The 21650-nt window shown below is 47.0% G+C and overlaps 1 protein-coding gene across 16 annotated transcripts in view; it reads left to right on the top strand.

The window, feature by feature from the left end:
- The window catches only part of PLEKHG1 (pleckstrin homology and RhoGEF domain containing G1), a 229533-nt gene that overhangs the window by 162374 nt on the left and 45509 nt on the right, over positions 1-21650 (top strand). For all 16 annotated transcript variants that reach the window (XM_008263680.5, XM_051854240.3, XM_089333612.1 and 13 more), the window contains one exon: positions 18036-18136. In XM_008263680.5, coding sequence (XP_008261902.3) covers positions 18036-18136 — 101 coding nt within the window. The remainder of the gene's footprint in view (positions 1-18035; positions 18137-21650) is intronic.

Here is a 21650-nt window from a genome sequence, read left to right as displayed (position 1 = left end):
CTCCCGTGTGGGTGCAGGGGCCCAAGGACTTGGGCCATCTTCTACTGCTTTCCCAGGCCACAGCAGAGAGCTGGATCAGAAGTAGAGCAGCTGGGACCCAAACCAGTGCACATTTGGAATGCTGGCACTGCAGGCACGGCTTTATCTGCTATGCCACAGCACCAGCCCAGGCAGTTGTTATGCAGTGACTGATCCCTTCACAAAAGGGAGACGCCACCTTATAGAAAATAAGACTCACCCTTCTGAGCAAGCATCTCTCCAACCCAAAGAAAAATTGAATGCTTATTCTAAACATTAATTTGTTAGACTAATATACAATCATCTGCAGTGGCCAACCTCCACCCCACCACCTGATGAAGCTGAGGTTGTAGCCTAAGTCTGCTGTGAGAAAGAGCAAAATTGCACAGAGGCAAAATCGTTGTTTCTCTGCTTGCTACCTGAAGGATGTGCTGTGTGTGTGTGTGTGTGTGTGTGCGCGCGCACACGCACATGCATTCCAGGGGTTGGCAAGCAAGGGGAGCTATTCCTTTATACTCTAAAATATTTTATTTAAAAAAAAAAAAAAACAACTTTTTCCCTGGGTCAATAAGAGATGTTACAAGTGTTCCTTCAGTTTTACAATGGGGCTTAAAAGTTATGCTGTTAACCTTCCAGAAAGCTCTAAGTGGGAGATGAGTAGGGAGGGGAGCCGGCCTGTAGCAGCAGCCCACAATAAACGAAGTGGCTGACAAGGCTGCTTTGGTCCTGCTGTCCCTAAAGCAGAGGATAAAGCTCGGGCCCCGGGGGCTGTTTATGGCCTCCTAATGGCCTTCCAATGCAAATGCGCTGAGCGTCAGGGGTGAGAGTTAATCTACTTTTGATTAGAGAAGGGGCTCTTTTCTCATGCAAATGCAGGAGTTAGTTGGGTGGGTAGAGCTGAAAACAAAATGAGTAGTTTAAGAACTTTTGTCAGCCTGGAGAGGTGGCCGGGTGGAAGGGCTGCTCCTGAGACAAAGGAGGGAGCGGGAGAGGAATGTTGGGCTGGATTCCCATTCTCCGCCACTCAGAGAGCTCTAGCGGGAGCCCCCAGGATCTGTTAACCCTGGCCGTCCCGGGGCTCTGCTTCGGCTGGTAGCAGATTGCCCCAGTTTCCAGAAATTCCTTCCGTAGGAGCTCTGTGCTGGGAAGGCTGAAGCAGAACACCCGCTCATCATTTGCTGTGTTTTGGGAGAGGAGGCGCCAGAGAGATCTGATGACACCATGTGCCTTTTTCGTGCGACTGAAACTGCACAAGCTCAGAGGGGCTCCTCACCCAGACCCGCTGAGGACAGAGAAGGATCCTGGGAAGAGTGGAAGAGGAGGGAGCCAGGTGTCGAGTGGGACCCATGATCCCAGCCATGGGAATAGGATAGATACAGAGAGACCCAGAGGCAGGCATCTGAACATCGAAAGGTTAAGATGCTCTGTGGATGCCTGCGTCCCATATGGGAGGGCCTATGTTCAAGCCCTGTCTCTATACTTTTAATGACTTATTGTATTTATTTGAAAGGTAGAGTGACAGATCTTCCATCGGCTGAGCCTGGAATTCCATCTGGGTTTCCCATGTGGGTGCAGGGGCCCAAATACTTGAGACATGTTGCACTGCCTTTCCGGGTGCATTAGCAAGGAGCTGGATCGCAAGTGGAGCAGCCAGGATTCAAATGGGCTCTCCGATATGGGATGCTGGTGTGTTAGGCAGCAGCTTAACTTGCTCTGCCACAACACACACACACACACACACACACACAGGCCCTTGAGAGCCAGGGACAGGAGACATTCCTGGCAGAACAGTAAGTGAATGTGCATGCTGGGGCGAGAGGCAGGGAAGTCAGAGGAAGAGAGAAAGTGGTGCAAGATGAGCCTAGGGGCCAGCGCTGTGGCTCAATAGGCTAATCCTCCGCCTAGCGGCACCTGCACACCAGGTTCTAGTCCCAGTCGGGGTGCCGGATTTTGTCCCGGTTGCCCCTCTTCCAGTCCAGCTCTCTGCTGTGGCCCAGGAGTGCAGTGGAGGATGGCCTAAGTCCTTGGGCCCTGCACCTGCATGGGAGACCAGGATAAGCACCTGGCTCCTGCCTTCGGATCAGCGCGGTGCACCGGCCGCGGCGGCCATTGGAGGGTGAACCAATGGTAAAAGGAAGACCTTCCTCTCTGTCTCTCTCTCTCACTATCCACTCTGCCTGTCAAAAATAAATAAAAATAAAAAATAAAAATAAAAAGATGAGCCTAGGAAGGTAGGCGGGACCTTGCAAGACCCCTCTCCACACTAAAGGCAGTGAACAGTCCTTGCAGGAGTGTATGTAGGAGGGGTAACATCAACTTAGAGTTTTGGAGTTGGAGGGGTTAAGACCCACACTGGAGGCACTGTAGGGATGGCCTCTCACAGTCCAGGTGGGAGAGGAGAGGAGAGCAAGACCAAGACTGTGATGAGAGAGAAGAGGAATAAGTTGCAAAAGAGAGAGAGGAGGAAGGAGAGGCAGGACCCACTGCCCAAGAGGACCCAGTAGGCTTTGGGGTGTCGTGGGTCTCCCTGTCATCTTCAGACCCTCTCTCACCATGATGGTCAATAACAAGGAAGGCGGCCTTCCGGGCATTGTTAATATGGTGGCAGAGAAAGATCGGGGATAACTTTAATAATAATTCACCAGTGTGCAAATAGAGTTGATTTCCTTTTGAACCAAAAGTGGCTCCATTGGACTTAGCCTACTTCTCTCCAGAGGAGAAACTAGGACCCATAAGGCCCCATGGCAGCTACTGCCACCAATGAGTGTGTGCTGAGCACTTGTCCAGGTGTTTGGAATGAACCATGGTGTGAACCCCCAGGGTGTTGTATGACCCCTACCTGACAGCCAAGTTCATGGAGTCCTGAGTGTAGTCTGAGCCTCAGTCCCAGGCTGCCTGGCTTGACGGCTGGACCGTTCCCAGCATTCCTCACTGCCACGAGGTCTTCCGTGATGAAGTCAGCATCCTTTCGCAAGTGTCCTGCTCTTTCCTCAGATAAGAGAGCAGAGATCTGCTCTCCTGGGAAACCCCATTCACAGCAGCTGGAAATCGCTGTTACAAGAAAGAGCTCTTCTGCTCGTATTGTAGAATTGCTGCTCTCAGCAGCTCACTCTCTCGGGGCTGGTGCTGTGGCGTAGTAGGTTAAGCCTCCGCCTGTGGTGTCAGCATCCCATATGGGCACCCGTTCAAGTCCCGGCTGTTCCACTTCTGATCCAGCTCCCTGATAATGCACCTAGGAAACCAGCAGAGGATGCCCCAAGTACTTGGTCCCCTGCACCCATGTGGGAGACCCAGAAGAAGCTCCTGGGTTCAGCCTGGCCCAGCCTCGGCTGCTGTGGATGGAAGATCTCCCTCTCCCTCTCCCTCTCCCTCTCCCTCTCCCTCTCCCTCTCCCTCTCCCTCTCCCTCTCCCTCTCCCCCCCTCCCCTTCCCCTTCCCCTTCCCCTTCCCCTTCCCCTTCCCCCTCTGTATTTGTGCCTTTCAAATAAACCTGAGAGAGAATTCACTCCCTCAATCACTTCTTGAAACCTTGCACTGCAAGTATATTCTTTTCCTACCCCCCACTACCACCTGCTCCCTTGTCTGTCTCCCTCCCTCCTTCCCTCCCTCTTTCTCTCCCCCCTCCCCCCCCCTTCTCAGTTAAGGGACAAGATGTCTAAGCAACAAGATGGCCATGGATGTTGTGGTTTAGATTTATAGGTGGAAAAAAGCCAGATTTCCCTAAATCACACCCATTACCTGTGGGCGTGAACTGGGACCAGGTGTCCCTGACAGTATGGTAGAGTGAAACCTTTGATGTACCCCCTGGCCCAGCACTCTGCAGGGAAGTCCAGTTTTTGGGGAACAAGCTGTCATGCTGGTGCACCCGTACTGCAAAGCAAGGACCCCGATGCCCACCCATCCCATCCTCTGCTCCACGCCTCTTTCTGCCCCACAGATCATCCAGCCTGTGACAGTATCTGCATTGATCAATAACCTTTGGTTAAGATCGTACTTTGATAGCAGGGACACGGAGATAGCCGGAGAAGCCGTAAGCTGTGTCCCTAGGGCCCCTGATTGTTTTGGGCAGTTTAGCCTGTGCATTTCCATATTTACCAGGGGGTTACCCAATGCTGATGGACCAAAATCACACACATCACCCTTGAAAAACTGCCCAGAAAGAGATCCATCCATGTGTATGGGCTGTATGTTAATACAGGCAGCAATGTTTCATTGTAGTTATCAAGAGGATAGCTTGACCTTGAGAGTGTTATTTGTAGATGGGAAGTTGGCCTAATGTCTTCCGTTTTTTTCTTCTTTCTGGTTAGTATCAGCCAGGTAGGGCCTCCTTTTTTGAACAGGTTGAAACTTTACTGTATTTCAGGGTTACTGTTCTAAGTAATTGAGCACAAATAACCCAAGGTTTTTGTTTTTAAGGTCTTGTCTCTTATGCGTCAAATGAACACTCATTAAGCACCTCCTGTATGCAGACTAGTTGCAGTGAGAGTTATCTATGTCACTGTTGTTGTGTCAGGAAACAGATGGGAAAATATTCCAGTTTATTAAATAAGGCATATGGTAAATTACCATGCAACATACGTTGAAGTTAAGCATGCGAAAACTGGTCGTGTACCTGTTTGCTTGGAGCATTACTTGGTGTCCATATCCCAAAATGCCTGTTCCTCTAGCGTTAAGAATCTGCAGGTGACGTGCAGGTTCTAATTTGATTTGTGGACAGGAAATGTTTTTGCTGCAGGAATCAGTTGTCATTTTGGTGTCTAGTGAAGGCTTCTGGGCCTTCTGTGTCTTGAATTTGTTGTCAAACAACACCCCAAACTGGTTGGAAGCCTTACTGTAGAACCCCCTTACTGGGTCTGCTAGCCCGACACGCAGAAAGCCAATCACTGACCTCGGGGTGGTGGGAGAAAGTAGGTGTTTATTGCCAAGCGTAGAGCAAGGAGCCAGGCAGCTATCGCTTAATTCCTGGCTCCCAGAGGACTTAGGGTGAAGGTTCTCAGACATTGAAAATGGGGCTGACAGGTGTGTGATCAGCTCATGTCCAGGTTCCTGGTTGCTCAGTGGGGCTTGTGACCTTCCTTTGATAGGTCAGTGCTGCTGTACACATTAGGTGGCCAGGTAAGCTCCAGCTGGTCTGGGGGTTATGAGAAGGTGGCAGGTACATTCTGGCCAGACCTGGAATTCCCATATACATATCACCCCAGGACAACACTGGCCATCAAGGTTCTTATCTACTGGAGAAGCAAATGACTCCTTGAGTCCAGTGATTAGAACCTTGTAAAGCCAGTTGGCTCACTCCCTTGTCAGTGAATTCCTTTTGATTAAAGGGCAGGCAAGGACATCTTGGGCTAAAGCAGACAGACAGACAAGTCCAGCTTTTATATTATGGGGATTTGGTTTCAAGGTGATATGCAGAGTTGGGGAGGAAGCCACAGCAGCCCTGATAAAAACCCAGACTGTTGGGCTGGGCATTGTGGGGCAGAGTTAAGCTGCCACGTGGCATGCCTAATACATGTCCTGCCTCTTCCATGCAGTCAATGCCCCAAGTATGTGAGTTCCTGCCACCCACATGGGAGACCCAGATGGAGCTCCTGGCTCCCAGCTTAGACCTGGCCGAGACCTGGCTATTGTAGGCATTTAGGGAGGGGACCAGCGAATCAAAGATTTCTCTCTGTCTCTCCCTGTTTCTGTCACTCTGCCTTTGAAACAAATATCTGTGAATACATAAAACCCAGACTGTCCATTGTCCACAGGAATGGATGTGTCAGAGTTACTGTGAGATGCTTGCTACACAGGGAGTTCCCATGGAAAGCCTTAGAATGCCTGCCAGAGTCACCTATCCACAATGACAGGGACACCTCCAGCACAAGGTCCATTTCCCTTTCATAAGAGCTGAGCCTTCTACTGCACTTTCTCTCTTCATTTCCAATTCACCTGCACTGCAGAACAACCTCTAATTCTCCAGCTCTAAAGCACCCTACTTTCCATGCCCCCACCAGGCGATTATTTTTTTGAAATTTAAAAGTAGCATGGCCCTGAGTTAGCCGCAGCACTCACTGGTGATGATTCTGGCACATGGTTTTTCGAAGGCCCTACCCGACAATTTATAAAGACAACAGTGAACCCCAGACTAAGCTGACTTCCCCTTCTGTGTTGAAGAGAGCGTGCTGAGCTGGAACTCCTTTGAAGGAGAGAGCAGGGTTCCCAAACCAGGATACAGTCAGCTGACTTTGGCGTGAACAGGATTTGAGTCACTGATACTCAAGGGAGTGCTCACTTCCTTGGTAACTTCCAATGAAATGGGGATGTGATGCACGGTGAGATCACGCATATAAAGCAGAGATCGCATATGTAAACCTGAAAGTGATGATGATGGTGGCAAACAGTGAGGAGGAATTAACATTCAGATAATCGGGGCTGGTGTTGTGACTCAGTGGGTTAAGGCCTGCCTGCAATGCCAGCATCACATATGGGTGCTGGTTGGAGCACAGGCCACTCCACTTCTGATCCAGCTCCCTGCTAACGTGCCTAGGAAACCAGCAAAAGATGGCCTCAGTGTATGGGCCCCTGCCACCCATTGAGGAAATCTGGGTGGAGTTCCAGGCTCCTAGCTTTGACCTGGCCCAATCACAGCTATTTGGGGAGTGAATCAGCAGATGGGAAATCTCTGTCTCTCCCTCTCTCTATGTAACTCTGCCTCTCAAGTAAATAAATAAAACTTTAAAAAATCGGGGCCAGTGTTGTGGCAAATTGGGTAAAGCTACCACCTGCAATGCCAGCATTCCATATGGGCCGTGGTTCAACTCCCCACTCCTCCACTTCTGATCCAGCTCCCTGCTAGTGCACCTGGGAAAGCAGCAAAAGATGACCCATGTGGGAGACCTGGAAGAAGCTTCTGGCTCCTGGCTGCAGCCTGGCCCAGACCTGGCTGTTAGATGGCTGCATCTAGGGGAATTAACCAGCAGGTGGAACGTCTCTCTCCCTGTCTCTGTTTTCAAACAAATGATTAAATCTTTTTTAGAGTTATCTAAAATAGGTTAAGCAACCCAAATTCGAAAATCTGATATCACAAATGGTACAAAATCCAAACTGACACACTGCTCAAAAGTGCTGACTTTTTGAGTATTTCAGATGATTTTCAGATTAGGGATGCTCAGCCTGTAACTCCTATGCAAATATTCCAAAATCAGAAAAGCGCTGAAAGCTGAAACACTTCTGGTCTCAAGCATTTCAGGTGAGGGATCCTTCCCTGTAATATACATTTATTTTACTGATCTTTATTTTTACCCTCCATACAAAAAAAAAAAACCCTCAGGCTTTATTTAATTTTCCTTAATTACCATGTTTGAAATTACCCCAGCAGTTCTGTGATTGTAATTGAGATGAATCAGTTTCTTATTTGCAGGTACTTAATGTATTGCCAGGACTTTTCCTCCCTCGCTCACCACTGCATGGGGCACCCGCACCTTGTGTAGTAAGGATTACAGCCACACATGACTGCATCTGTCTGCTTCCTTATGTGCCCTGGGACCAGGAGCATGAAAACAGGCAGCTGAAATAGGATGCCATGTGCACTGAACCTGATGAGGAGGAACAGAAAGTGACTTGGAGGGAAAAAAGATCTACTCAAGGGATGGTTCTTGGCCGGTGCCGTGGCTCACTTGGCTAATCCTCCACCTGTGGCGCCGGCACCCTGCGTTCTAGTCCCGGTTAGGGTGCTGGGTAATGGTCCTGGTTGCTCCTCTTCCAGTCCAGCTCTCTGCTGTGGCCCAGGAGGGCAGCGGACGATGGCCCAAGTGCTTGAGTACCTGCACCTGCATGAGAGATCAGGAGGAAGTACCCGGCTTCTGGCTTCAGATCAGCGTAGCGCCAGCCATAGCGGCCATTACAGGAGAGAACCAATGGAAGGAAGACCTTTCTCTCTCTTTCACTGTCTATAACTCTCTCTGTCTCTCTCTCACTGTCTAACTCTGCCTGGCAAGAAAAAAAAAAAAAAAGGACGGTTCTTAAGAGCAGCAGTGAACTGCCTTCACTTACCTATTACAACTGGGTTAGTTGAACATCTCCTTTGACGTTTGCTTGAGATTCTAGCATTGGGCAACACCGTGTTCTCTAGGACCCAGTTAGCAGTCCTGTGAGCCAAGCGTAGGAGGCTGGCTGCATAGACAGAGAAGGGCTGAGGAAAGCAGAAATGCAGAACAAAAAGTTAAACTGGTTGTTTCAAAGTTTCTTTCCTTATGAGGTTTAAACACAGGGCATCTTCCTTAGCTTTCTGGCTCGGGGAAGCTGGGCCCCTTGAGAATCTCTGGTGCTGCTTTGGAAAAGTGGCCTGGGCTCAGTCTGAGTAGGTGGTGCCTAGCACTGCTCACGGCATCCTTTGGTCCGCTGGGGCATAGTGCAGGAGGCGTGTCCAAGACAATGGCCTCGTCCAAACTGAAGGTAGCAGCTTTCTGGTCTGTGACCACTGGGTTCCCAGCACCACACTCTGCTCCAGCTGATTCTGCTTCCCATGCTGGTTGCCCACTTGGGAGGTGTTTAAGCATCTTACATTTATGTCCATTGAAATGCATGTAGATTATCCCAGAAGTGTCTTCCTTTATTTTTTTTTTTGTACTTAGAAATAATAATAGCATTAAAGAATACTGAAAATAATGAAAACAGGAATTGGCAGGTTGTAAATAAGTATGGAAAGATATTTCAGTGAGCAGCAGGGTGTTTTCACGGCTGTGTGTCCACTTCTCTTGCTTTAAGAAGAGATTTGGAATATGTGAATGTTGTCAGCTTATTGTAATTTGAAAACTCCAGGTACAATTTTGTAAGCAGATATTTAACAAAGCAACAATATTTGTATGTATAATCAATGGTAATAAAATGATTAGTTTTAGTGTCATATTTGTTCCACACTTCAATTCTTTTATCAGTCCTCAGATTGTACTATATTTATACACACCAATCTGAAGTCAACAAAGACCACTGATTTCTATAATGGTTGTCAGAAGTGTGGGAAAAGATGGGAGTCCAGTTGCTTGGACCATGTTGGTACGGTAATGCTAATCATGTTTCTTAATGCCTTACCTCCTGGATCACTGTAGACTCTCAGTTCATAAACACTGCAGAAAACCAAATATCCCCAATTGTCTTTGAGCCAAGACGAGTGATACGCCTGCAGCATATTCTAGGTTTTAGCTGTTTAACAGAATTCTTCCGCCCACTCCCAACTTCCCCAGCTCTACCCCCATCCCAATTTTCTCTTGCCAAGAAGAGCTGCCAAATCCGGCCCCTTTGCTGGGCCAGCTGTCCCACCTCCTCCTGGCAGGAGTCTCCCAGCTGCCCTTCTTCCAGGAGGAAGTAGGGAAACCATAGACAGGGCAGTCACGTCTGTCTGTGTCAGAGCTCCATGCCCCACACTGTGCTCCCTGCTTTCTGTGTAGAAAGTGCTACCGAAGGTAAAGAGGTGGGCACCACCCGGTTCCTCTCTTGTCCTTCCACTCAGCTCAGAGCCACTCAGAGACTTCCACGTGCCCTCAGTGAGCTCGGCACCTGTGCTGTAAGCTGGGAAGACTCTGAAGTGAAAACTGATGTGCTAGTCACGCTCTCCCTCCTGTCAGCTCTTGCGCCTGCCTTCCACACTTCTTTCTTCCTCCTTTGTCTCCTCCCCCTCCTCGCCTCCTCGCCTCCTCCTCTCTGGACCTTTTCCTCACCCCCCACTCTCCCCACCCCGGCCCACCAGCAGATACTGTCAGAAAGATGGTTCTGCAGTGTCCTTATGTGCTGTTTTCATACAGTTCCATGTGGGGTGGGGTCTCCCCGGGACTGACTCTTTCCCACAGTAAGAGCTCTGGTTTCCAGCCAGGCGGGATGACAGAGGCCCCAGCTCCCATGTCTGGGGCCACACCTTCCTCCCACATGGACATGAGCAGAGAAAGAGAAGAAACTTCTGGAAGATTTGACTTCTAACATTTTATCTGCAGGCTTCCACAGGGAATTTTACCATAAGGCCTGTTCAGAGGCCTATTTGGAAGAGAGAAAGGGTTTCTTTCCCTTAAAATTGTACTGTTCTGTACTCTCAGAATGCTTTGTAAAAAATTCTTAGAGTGTTGAAATTGTTATCCTCTGACTTCTTTTTTTTTTTTAAGGTTTATTTTAGTTATTTGAAAGACAAAGTTACAGAGAGAGGTAGAGACAAAGAGAGGTCTTCCATCACTGGTTTACTCCCCAAATGGCTGCAATGGCCAGAGCTGAGCTGATCCGAAGCCTGGAGCTTCTTCTGGGTCTCCCACGTGGGTACAGGGCCCCAAGGACATAGGCTGACCTCTGCTGGTTTTCCAGGCGCACTAGCAGGGAGCTGGATTGGAAGTGGAGCAGCCAGGACTCGAATCGGCACCCAAATGGTATGTGGGTGCTGCAGGCCGGGCTTTAACCCACTGCACAACAGTAACGGCCCTCAGACTTGTTTCTTTCACCTGTTTTCCTTCTTTACTCTTTTGCTAGCACCTAAAGGGACACAAATCACATCCTCATCACTTCTGAACGCCTCTGGACCCCTTCACAGAGTGCTAGCACATAGAGTGTGTTCCCTCTTTAAAAACGGTATTAATTAAATATAATAAATAGTATAACTGTTGAATAGAATGCAGCCATTGTAAAGAATGTGAAAGAGCTATATTTTTATATAGGAATTATGTGTGTTTATGTGCATTGAGTGGAAAAAGCAAAATTGGCACTCAAACAATCTCATTTTGACAGATAAAACTATCCCCTGGAACGTGACCCTGCAGCAAGGAGACAGCACTGCTGGCCAGAGCTGCCCCAGAGCGGGACATCTGGAGAAAGAAAGGGTTCTTGGGGAGCAGGGAGTTCTGCCTTGGGTGCCCTTGGCTGTGGGAAGGAATTATAGAAGGAAGGCACTCAGCACCCACATGGCCAGCGCAGCATCATGCTGCCCTTGGCTCCACCCCGTGACCACAGGCGCACCCTCTTCCCAGGTTTCTTGGGAACAGGTGCTTTTCTTCCTTATTCTCTGGCCTGGTCCCTCTACCTCGGTTCCAGTGGGCATCATCTGTCATCTCAGGCCTGCCGTTGCCAGTCCCTCCCCCGTTGTCATCCTAGGCTTCCTCCCCCCACCTCCTCCCTCCCAGCGTGTACAACCTGATGATGAAAGGTGAACAGAGCAATGGCCCCATCCTGCCTGCTCCTGCCTCTCTTTGAGTTACTGCCCCACCATTCTCCTTCCTTGGTAGCCAGACAATCTCAAAATTCACTACATGCATCCATTGCCCCCTTCCAAGTCCATCGGCCACTCACCTAGCCGTGGCATTCAGGAATTTGTTCTCCCCCAACCTTTCCCAAGACGGTTTCTGGAAAGGGTAGGGAGCTCCTGGCAGGCTCTGGGCTGCAGGAGCCTCTTGGCCCTGCAAAGCCCCTCAGCCCTGCTCCCTTCTTCCATCAGGGTGGGCCACAGAGTTCCATGTGCTGAGGGTCTGGAGGCTCTGAGCGTGCTTGCTACACTCTCTCTCTCTCTCTCTGCAGGGCTCTTAGGTGCTTTCCCCAACAGGAGAGCCATGGAGGTTCCTTCCCGTTGACCCTGCCCAGGTTGCCGTTGGCTCCCAGGGAGGTCCTTTCGAGCTGCTTCCTTGTGGTCGGGCACTGGACGTGTCTTGGGCTCTGCCACATGGAAGAACATTTTGGCCCCACTGTTCGGCCAGTGTCCCCCAAGAGGGAGGTCAAAGCAGTACAGCCAGGCACTTCCAGCTCCCCACAGAGCTCTCCCAGCAAGCTAGTCCCAGATCCTGTCCTGATGACCCCTCTTGGGGTGCGCTTCAGTCCCCCTAGTCTCAATGCGTCCAGAATGGTGGCATTAACTTTAGCCCCAGACCATGACCATCTTCTCCAGAGTCCCCCTGGGAATGGGAAACCAGCAAGTGGGGATCTGGACAGATACCAAATGATTCTGAACCAAGTGGGCCTGAGCCGTGGGAGGGCCTTACTGTCTGGATCAGCCAGGCCGAGAGGCAGGACTCGGGTCCTTTCCCCGCCCATCTCAGCAGTGTCGTCAGTGTGTGCAGAAGTCCAGGCCAGTGGTTCCCAGCCACCAGTGAGGCTACAGTTGCTCTGTTGAGGTCTTCGTGGGTGAGACCCACGGGAGAAATCCCAGGCTATTTGTACCTTTGCACGTGGGAAGGACAATGAGAAAGGAACATAAAAAGCCAGTGGGCCCTTGTCTCTAGAGGGCGCAGCCGAGTGGAAGAGGAGACAGAGGGTCCTGTGTGCTCACTGCCACAGGGGTGACCAGACGTCCTCATGGGGGAGCAGGTGGAGCAGCACCGTCTTCCCGGGGTCGGGGGAGAGTGAGGAAGAAAGAGCAGCCAGGACCCTTTCTCCTGAAAGCCGTCACAGTTGTTCAGTCCCTCGCAGCGTGGCCCTCACCTCAATTGACTGCTTTCTCTCCTTCTTCTCATCCCTTGGGCAGCGCTGCTCTCCACTGCACAGCAGGACTTGGGCTGTGCCTCCCTGCATGGCCACATGGTCTCTAACTGCCCTCCCCCCTGCTGGCAGTTTGGTAGCTTCTTTTCCATTTTCTTTCACGAGGCACGAATGATCTTGGATCCCATTACCTGCTTCAGTGGCTGTCGCCGCTTGCATAGCAGGAATGTGTTCTCCATGGTCCACCCTGGCCAGCACCCAGCCTCCTCTCCCATTGTGCCTCCCACTCCAGGGTCTGTGGGCCCCTTCGTGTGCCCTGCCGCAGCCTCACTGCTCCTGAGACCCATCCCACCAGCCTATAAGTCTAATTGCTTCAGTGCCCTGGCTTTTTGTCACCTTGGTCTTTGTTTTCTCGCCGCTGTCCTCCTCAATGTTGGTGTCTCTTTCTTCCTTTCTCCATGCTCAAACCACACACCATCCTTAAAGATTTAGCGCTGCTGTCACCTCCTGTCCAAGGCCTCCCTCTTCCCTGGGATGGACCACGACCTCCCTCCGCCCCCTTGCCTGCTTCCCCTCCCACACTGGAGTTTTCCCTGCAGTGCTGTCATAGCACCAGATTGCACATCTTTGTTGACACTTGTCTTCAACTAGACAGGGAGCTCTTTGGTGGGAAGAGATCATGTTTTATTCCATTTTTTAAAATTCCTAGCATATAAGGCAGAAGTTGGCACACTTCCTTATATCCTCAAAATTAAAAAGGTGGTGGTGAGAGAGTGGTTTGTATGGATGACTATGAACATGCTTTTCTTTTATTTGAGAGGTAGAGGTAGAGAGACAGAGAGGTCTTCCATCTGCTGGTTCACTTCCCAAGTGGCTGCAATGGCCAGAGCTGGGCTGATCCGGAGCCAGGAGCTTCTTCTGGGTCTCCCACATGGGTGCAGGGGCACAAGCACTTACGCCATCCTCTGCTGCTTTCCCAGGCCATTTGCTTGGAGCAGGATTGGAAGTGGAGCAGCCGGGACTTGAACCGGCATCCATATGGGATGCCAGCACCACAGGTAGAGACTTAGCATACTGTGCTACAGTGCCAGCTGTATGTGAATGTGCTTTTCAACTGTAATTTCTATATGTAAGTTGTCCTAGGTTCAGTGGCATCCTAACGTAATGAATACCTTCCATAGCTCTGGTTATATACCCACAGGCTCAACCAATGGCAGATCAAAAATAGTTGGGAAAAAAATCATATGACTGTACTGAACATGTAACAGGCTTTCCCCCCATCATTATTCCCTAAACAATGCAACTTAACAATTATTTACACAGCATTTATGTTGTCTTGGGTATAAGTAATCTGTCAGTGACTTAGAGGACATGGGAGGATGTGCGTAGATCCTATGCAAATACCATCCCACTTAATATAAGGGACTTGGGCACCTACAGACTTTGGTACCCATGTGGGTCCTGGTACCAGTCCCCTGTGGATACTGAGGGGTCAATGTACATGAAATTTGGGAAGCAAACTTTTGGCTAAGCAGATCACTACTTTGTAGAAAAAGGTGGAGGAATAGAGAAAAGAGGAAAATGTACTCCTCCAAAACAAAGACAAAAAACACTCTGAAGAGTCTATTAAGGGAAATGTCAAAAATGAAGCAAGACCAAAAAGAATGAACCCTAAAACCACAGGCAGAATTTTGAAATATGAGCAAGAGTATTTAGGAAGACAACTCTTCCTGTTGTGCATCTACAAGTCAGGGAAAGAATAGAAAGAATAAAAACTAATATACACGCTATAACTGAAAATAAGTCATTTTCTTTTTTTAAGATTTATTTATTTGAAAGGCAGGGCTACAGAGAGGCAGAGAGAGAGAGAGAGAGAGAGAGAAAGAGAGAAAGAGAGAGAGAGAGATGTGTCCTCCATCCTCTGGTTCATTCCCCAGATTACTACAACAAACAGAGCCAGGAGCATTCTAAAGAAAGCAAGTTCTAAGGTTCTCCCTGTAGTGTCCTTGCTGCGTGGTCATCTACCACGGCTTCTCCAGCGACTTGTGGTTAGGCATGTGTGTGCAGGTGTGTGTGTGTTTTCCAATCTGCAACACGCTGATGCTTCTGTAACATACAGTTGGAAAAAGGATTACTGTAGATACTAACCAAAAAAGAATAATAAACACAATTGAAGCACTAATTCCATTCGATTCAACAGGCACTCAACTATTCTGTCAAACTCCTATCGAAGTTTCTGTGTGCTTACCTTCAGTTTTGCACTTGCCTCATTGTAGATCAGCCACAGTTTGCAAACAGGCGCCTGACTGCCACACTTTGCAAACAGGCGCCTGACTGCCACACTTTTGGATGGCACCATGAAAAGCCCTACATGGGCATTTTCAATAACAGTTACAAAGAATGAGAAAGTTCATGAGAGGAGGCTACTCGTGTACAGATTTTATAACAGTGGAAATCTTAAGAACATAATCTGATCAGAAAATAAATGTTAGGGGCCTAGCCTGTAGCGCTGGCATCCCATATGGGTGCCAGTTTGAGACCTGGCTGCTCCACTTCCGATCCAGCTCTCTGCCATAGCCTGGGAAAGCAGTAGAAGATGGCCAAAGTCCTTGGGCCCCTGCACCCACGTGGGAGACCCAGAGGAAGCTCCTGGCTCCTGGCTTCAGATCAGCACAGCTCCAGCAGTTGTGGCCATGTGGGGAGTGAACCATCAGATGGAAGACCTCTCTCTCTGTCCCTACCTCTTTCAGTGACTCTGTCTTTCAAATAAATAAAAAATGAATCTTTAAAAGAAAAGAAAAGAAAAGAAAAAAGAAAAGAAATATGCTAGGGGAAATTTGAAGTTACAAAATAGAAAATAATTTGAAGAATGAAATACTCTTTTTTAATGTATTCTGAGGCTCTTTGCCTTCCTCCCTTCCCACAGTATAGTGAATTCTTTGATCCTGCCAGAAAATCATTATTTTCAGTGCAAAAGTTTTAAGTTGACCCTTCATCATTAACAGTAGGATAGCCATAGGTGCTGACATCCAGCCAATAAAATTGATAAGCGGCATGACAGGCCCTAATCCATTTCACTGGGCTACTTACTCTGTCATTTTGAGCACAGAATGAACTGTTATTATCACGGAGCTTCAAGTCTCTCATTTTGGCTTCAGATGATTAGAGCTGCCAGCGTGGTGCATGCTACAGTGGTTCTCAGGAACTGGTTTAGGGTTAAAGTATCATATTTAAAAGACTTAATTGTGATCAGCGGAGGGAACAAGTTGTGGCCATATGACTTTGATGTGCTTTCTAGAGTGGCCTACATGAATTTGGACTCCTAACGACCTATTTTCTCAATAATTTTAGAAAACAAGCAGCTTTTAAAATCTAGTTTCTCTACCATGGACTTGGAGCGCTGTGAAACTCTTCCCGTTGGAGTGGAGCCATCATCGGCTGGAAGCAGGCCATGGCTCTTTGTCTCTAACCCCAGATGAAATTCTTCAAGCCCCTTAACTCAGATCTTTCCCGCACATGAAGAATTTTGGATCTGGTTTCTGCAAGTGAGCAAGCTTCACACTTGAAGTGAGAAAACGGATCGTTCATCCTCTCTTTAGGCCCCAGAGCAGAGCTCTGGAACCGGACAGGTGAATGGTTTGTGCCAGCTTCGTCTTGACCCCACTTCTCATCCTGCCCCTTCAGTGTGGGTACAGCCCTGCCAAATCCTCCTGTTTTATCCTCTGTTTTACATGCAATATAATGTCTGGTTTAATATTAAACTACTATCAAATATAAGCATTTAATCAATGCAAGTTATGTATTAATCCATGCTTTTCTGCCTACACAATTTAATGGAGATATTGAAAACATTATTTTTTTTCTTAAGAAGTATAGGTTTTACATGTTGTTCATCAAGTGCTTATTTTTCCAGCCTTGTTTAGATTTTCTTATGTGGGTATTTACTCTCTCTCTCTCATGCAGGTGCTTATTATTCCATTACATTCATAACTGTAAAGAGGGTAGGTCTTGCCGATGTGAAATTTTAATGCCAGTTTCACTTAAACCTGATCAATCTCGTTTCTTCAAAAGAAAAATTCTTACCACAAAGCTTGTTTAAAGGAAAAGCTTATGATTATTGGTTCATACTTGATAGCGAATTTAGTATGAAAGAAAGAATGAAAGCTTACTTGATGCAAGCTGTGGAATGTGCTACTTTAGAAAGTTAGCGATGAAGCCCTGTCTTTCATTGAAAAAGACAAAGAACATAAGAGACCGCATGTGGATGATTAAAAAGCTGCAAGGGGGCGGGCATTTAGGGCAGTGTTCAAGATGCCACTGGGAATGCCCATGTCCCCTGTCAAGTGCATGGGTTCAAGTTCCGCCTTCCTTGCTAACACACGCTCTGGGAGGCTGCAGGTGATAGATCAAGTAGCTGGGTCCCTGCCATCCATGTGGGAGACGCAGGTCAAGTTCCGGGCCCCTGGCTTTGGCCTGTCCCGGCTCCCGGCTATTGCAGGCATTTGCAGTGTGAACCAACAGATCTCCGTCTGTGTCTCTGTCTTGGTCTCTCTGCCTTTCAAAAGGAAAAGGTGTAAGAAACAATGACTTGATGGTTAAGTTTCAGGTTCTCCTTTCTCTCCTCGCACCTGCTGTGTTTGCCATGGGAGGCTGGAATGCAGTTAGGGGGCAGGGATTTGCATGGTCTGGTTGACTTTTCACAGGGTTGCCTCCTTAAGGGCTGCACATCACATGTTGCTGTTGGTAGGGAGCCATACTGCATTGTTCAGCCCCGGGCGGGGGATTGTGTTTATTTTTTATTTTACGTTATTTCAGCTGTTTTTACTTTTTTCTTTATTGTTTTCTTGCCTCCTACAGAGTTCCTTTTCCAGCAATGCTGGGGAAGGGGGAACACTCAGTTATGAACCCTTCAGCACACAAGGGGCGGGAAGCAGTTTTCCCCTTTCTCAGCAGTCCAGATCGCTGCTTGGCCACCTCAGTTTAACCCACTAGGGATCTGAACCGACTCTGGGTCTGTTTGGGAGCTGTTTCTATGTTAAAACCTGTAAAATCACTTCTGAGTTTTCCATGGCTGTGTTAGCACAAGTGAAATGTGCTTAAATTTCTTTTAGCTTTTGAAAAATAAATTGATATTTGAGATAGAATTTAGTTCTATACTTCAAAAACTGACAGTTTTCTGATGTAGAGAGAATGTTGAAAATAATTCTGTGACATTTCAGAGTTTTGATTTCCAGTGTCCTGTATACATTTTGGAATATCTTCATATATTTCAGTCAAGGAAACAGCAAATGCTGTTATGCCAAAATTCTGACATCAGTAGTAACTATGGTCATTATTTTCTATTTTATCCATGGAGAGAAACTTTAGTAGTTTTACAGGTAGGTACATTAGTAAATGCTACACTCTCCTTGCTCTGCACGCCCCTTATTCTACAAATAGGTCATATCATCATTAGCAAGAAACAAGCACAGTCTGAGTTAAGGGGCACGTTGGTGTCGTAGTCACTTGAAATACACAGGCAAGGTTAATCTTGCATAATTAAAGACTACTCGGTAAGGCCTGGCATGTGTAAGACATCCCTGTCATTGATTCCACAGGACTACCTTGACTGCATCAGGGACCAAGCCAAACTTCCCCTGGGGACTGAAGACAGATCAGCCCTTTTTGGAAACATACAGGATATCTACCACTTCAACAGGTGAGTGCATTTTCAAATGACTGTGCTCACATAGCAGCATCATGTATTTCTCTCTGATGCGGCCAAAGAAACCTTGACCAGTCATCCCCAATGTCTCTTTGTCCCTTTTGTGGACCATCATGCCCTGACGCTTCCTTCCTGAAGCGTCCTTGTTTCCTATGAGTCTCACCTTTCTTTGGTATTCCGTCCCTCTCCATCCTTCTGGCTCAGAGAAGACACCTGAGTGCCTTGAGGGGCAGTGACATCTACCAATGACATGAATAAGAAATGTGTGCTGGCCTAGTCTCTAGCATCCTCATCTAGGCTGGATTTTCTGTACATTTTCTTCTGCCTAGGCAGTGGGCTGGACACAATACACAATAAATCCTTTAAAAGCAGGCCACACAGCAGACTCATAGCATGACAAATGCCCTATACAGCACTCTGGCCTCAGAATCAGCCCTTAAGGCATTTGGTTCTGGTTAAAAAGCCCATGAGAGTATTTCAGGCATGGAAAGCCAAGACACTATGGCAAAAAATGATCTACATGAAGGACCTCTGTGAGACCCCAGTGGAAAGAAGGGGCCATCAAAGAAGGAGGTGCTTTCTCTGAAGGGAGGAGAGAACTTCCACTTTGCTTATGGCCCTGTGTAAATACTGACAGAGTTTGTGGGTTCCAGTTGTACTATGAGAATTAACAGCAAACTTGTTTTCAAACAGTACTTTATACTTTGTGTGTCTGTGTGGGTGAAAACTATTGAAATCTTTACTTAGTTTAGAGTTGGTCTTCTGTATATAAAGATAATTAAAAATGTATCTTAATGAAGAATGGGATGGGAGAAGGAGTAGGAGGTGGGACAGGAGTGGGGCTGGGAGGACGGGTATGGCGGGAAGAACTGCTATATTCCTAAAGCTATACATATGAAATTTATATTTATTAAATAAAAGCTTTCCATTTAAAAAAAGGCAGTGGCTGAGGCCTGAGTCTCAGAAAATAAAAAATAAATAAATAAAATAAATCCTTTAAGTCAGAACACATATTAATTCAATTTAATTATTTGACGTAAGTTAATTCTGATCTGTATTAAGAACTTTCTCTGTAGCAGGCACTAGGCTAGAAGACTGCACTAGTTAAGACAGGGAGTTGAAGGGATTGGGAGCAACTACACAAGTCTCACTATGTTACTGCCACACTTCCTGGACGATGTCAGTAGGCGGGTTCAGAGCACAGATCCTGGGTGTTGGACCTATGTGGTCTTGTACCCAGCCAAGCCCCATGTGTGTCCACAGGGAGTCTTTAAACCAAAGGTGATCACTAACTCTCCCTGCAGTTCTGCTCAGATCTCACTTTCCCAGTGAGGGTTAACCACTGTCCACTCACATGCCTTGCCTCCTCTACTTTTTCTTGTTTCACCACCCTCCTCAGCGTCCATTGGACTATGTGGTGGAGTTCTATATTACACCTGTTGCTCCTTTCCTCCCCCACACCACTTGCAGAACCTCCACAAAGACAGGGACCAGTTTGTTACTGCCCAGATGTCTACAGCAGTGTCTGGTTCACAGGACGCATTCAAACATTTGTTGAATGAATGAATAAGAATAGGAAACCCTTCCTCTGGTTGCAGTGGGGCTTCCATGAGCTGATAATATCAAGTGCCAGGTCCCCACCAGCAGATGATGGTGATTTTGTCATAGCGAAATTCCACTTTCAGATTGCACACTTCCCTGTCATGTTGCCACTCAACTCTAATGCAAGCTAAGCCTCATTTGCATATTAACATGGATGAGTCTCAGCTGCTTGGGGACAGGAGCCAAATCTCTTGCCATTTTTAAATTCCTAGCAACTAATGCAAGCATGGCATTGGGGAGACACATTCATGGGGTTGAATCAACTCATCTGTTAATTCGGAGAACCTAGGATGGGAGAAATACCAGCCTTGGACCAGATTTCTCTTTCATTTGTCTCCGTAGACTTCTAAAACCAGAATGTGTGTTCTGAGTCATGGTTCTCAACTGAGCCACATGCCGAAATCACCTGTGAAGCTTTTTTTCTAGGGTAGCTGGATCCTACCTCCAGAAATTCTGATTAGTTGATCTGGTGTGGGGTCAGAGCATCAAGATTTTTCGAAATGTCCTTGGGTGTCTGTAATGTACAGCAGGAGGTTGAATAAATTTAGGTAAAAAATAGAAACAAAGTAGAGAAAGGGCATTCAAAACTGTCTCAGAGACTCCTGAACCTACATGTTCATCAGTAATGCCCCGATGTTGCACAGACTCCCATTTAGCACTCATTGGAGATAAAAATCCTGGGAGCTCCTCTGTGGCTTCCACCTTGCAGAGCCCACTCATGGCCCTGTACACTGGAAAGAGGCAAGAGCGCCAGATGCTGGGGGTGGGGGTCAGGCCTGGGCCCTTTGTGGTCTGGATGCACGTTGAAGGTGCTGGTACTTAGCACTTCCTTCGTGCCAGGGACCATAAAGCTTTAGGTGCATCTTCCCTTTGAATGCATCATTCGGCCTCTCCATGTCCACAGTCCAGGCATTCAGCCGTGTGCCCTACCATGTCTGTATGGCTGTGTTGGGCTATTTCTGGGCTCCCTATTCTCTTTCATTGGCCTCTTTGTCCATCCTTGTCCCATACCACATTGTCTAGTAAGCCCACATTGCTCTTCATTGAGACTGGTTTAGTTTTTCTTGGCTCTGAATTGTCAAGTGATTTATGAGGTTCCTTGAAGCATGATATTGGGATTTTTATGAGAATTGCATTAAATTTATATGCTAATTTTGTCAGAACTAATGTTTTGTGCTGAGTCATCCCTATCATGACCATGTATCTCTTCAAGTCTTTTTAAATGTCCTTTAATAGAGTCTCACAATTTCTCCATCATATTCATACATGTCCCTTTTGGACATTTATTCCTAGATAACTTATAGCTTTCAATGTCTTTTTGATCAGGACATATTTCTAATTTTTAAAATTAGGTACTATTCTTATGTAGGATTAATTTGATTTTTATATATTGATACTGTAAGAACTATCTAAACCTTCCCATTGGTTCTAATAATAGTTTACAGTGTTTCTTGGATTTATTTGTAGACAATGATGTTATCTGAAAATGAGAATTTTTTTCTTAAGAAGATTCTCCTACCCTTTATGTCTTTATGTTATTGCTTTTGGTCAGTCTTCCAATAAAATGTTATTTATCTTCTTTTTCACATTAGCAGGAATGTTTTACCATTAAGTGTGATGTTTGCTGTGAGACTTCAATTAAAAATATTCCCATTTTTGTTAAGATTTTATTGTGGAAATTATGAACATTGAATTATATTAAGTGCTTAATATACCTGTAAATAATTAGCAACATGATTTTATTCCTTCCATTCATGATATGATTAATTATATTAACAGGAATTCTAATTTGAATCATATATTAACATTGCTAGAATAAACTCTACCTGGTCACATGGTTTGTATATTTATACACTGATGAGTTTGATTTGTTTATATTTTTAAAGAACTCTTTTTTATGCATGCC

Source organism: Oryctolagus cuniculus, chromosome 5, assembly GCF_051225735.1.
Source record: "Oryctolagus cuniculus isolate XC-2025 breed Fujian yellow rabbit chromosome 5, ASM5122573v1, whole genome shotgun sequence".
Classification (NCBI taxonomy): Eukaryota; Metazoa; Chordata; class Mammalia; order Lagomorpha; family Leporidae; genus Oryctolagus; species Oryctolagus cuniculus.
Note: the sequence above shows the minus strand (reverse complement) of the source record. Positions and strands in the feature narration are given on the sequence as shown.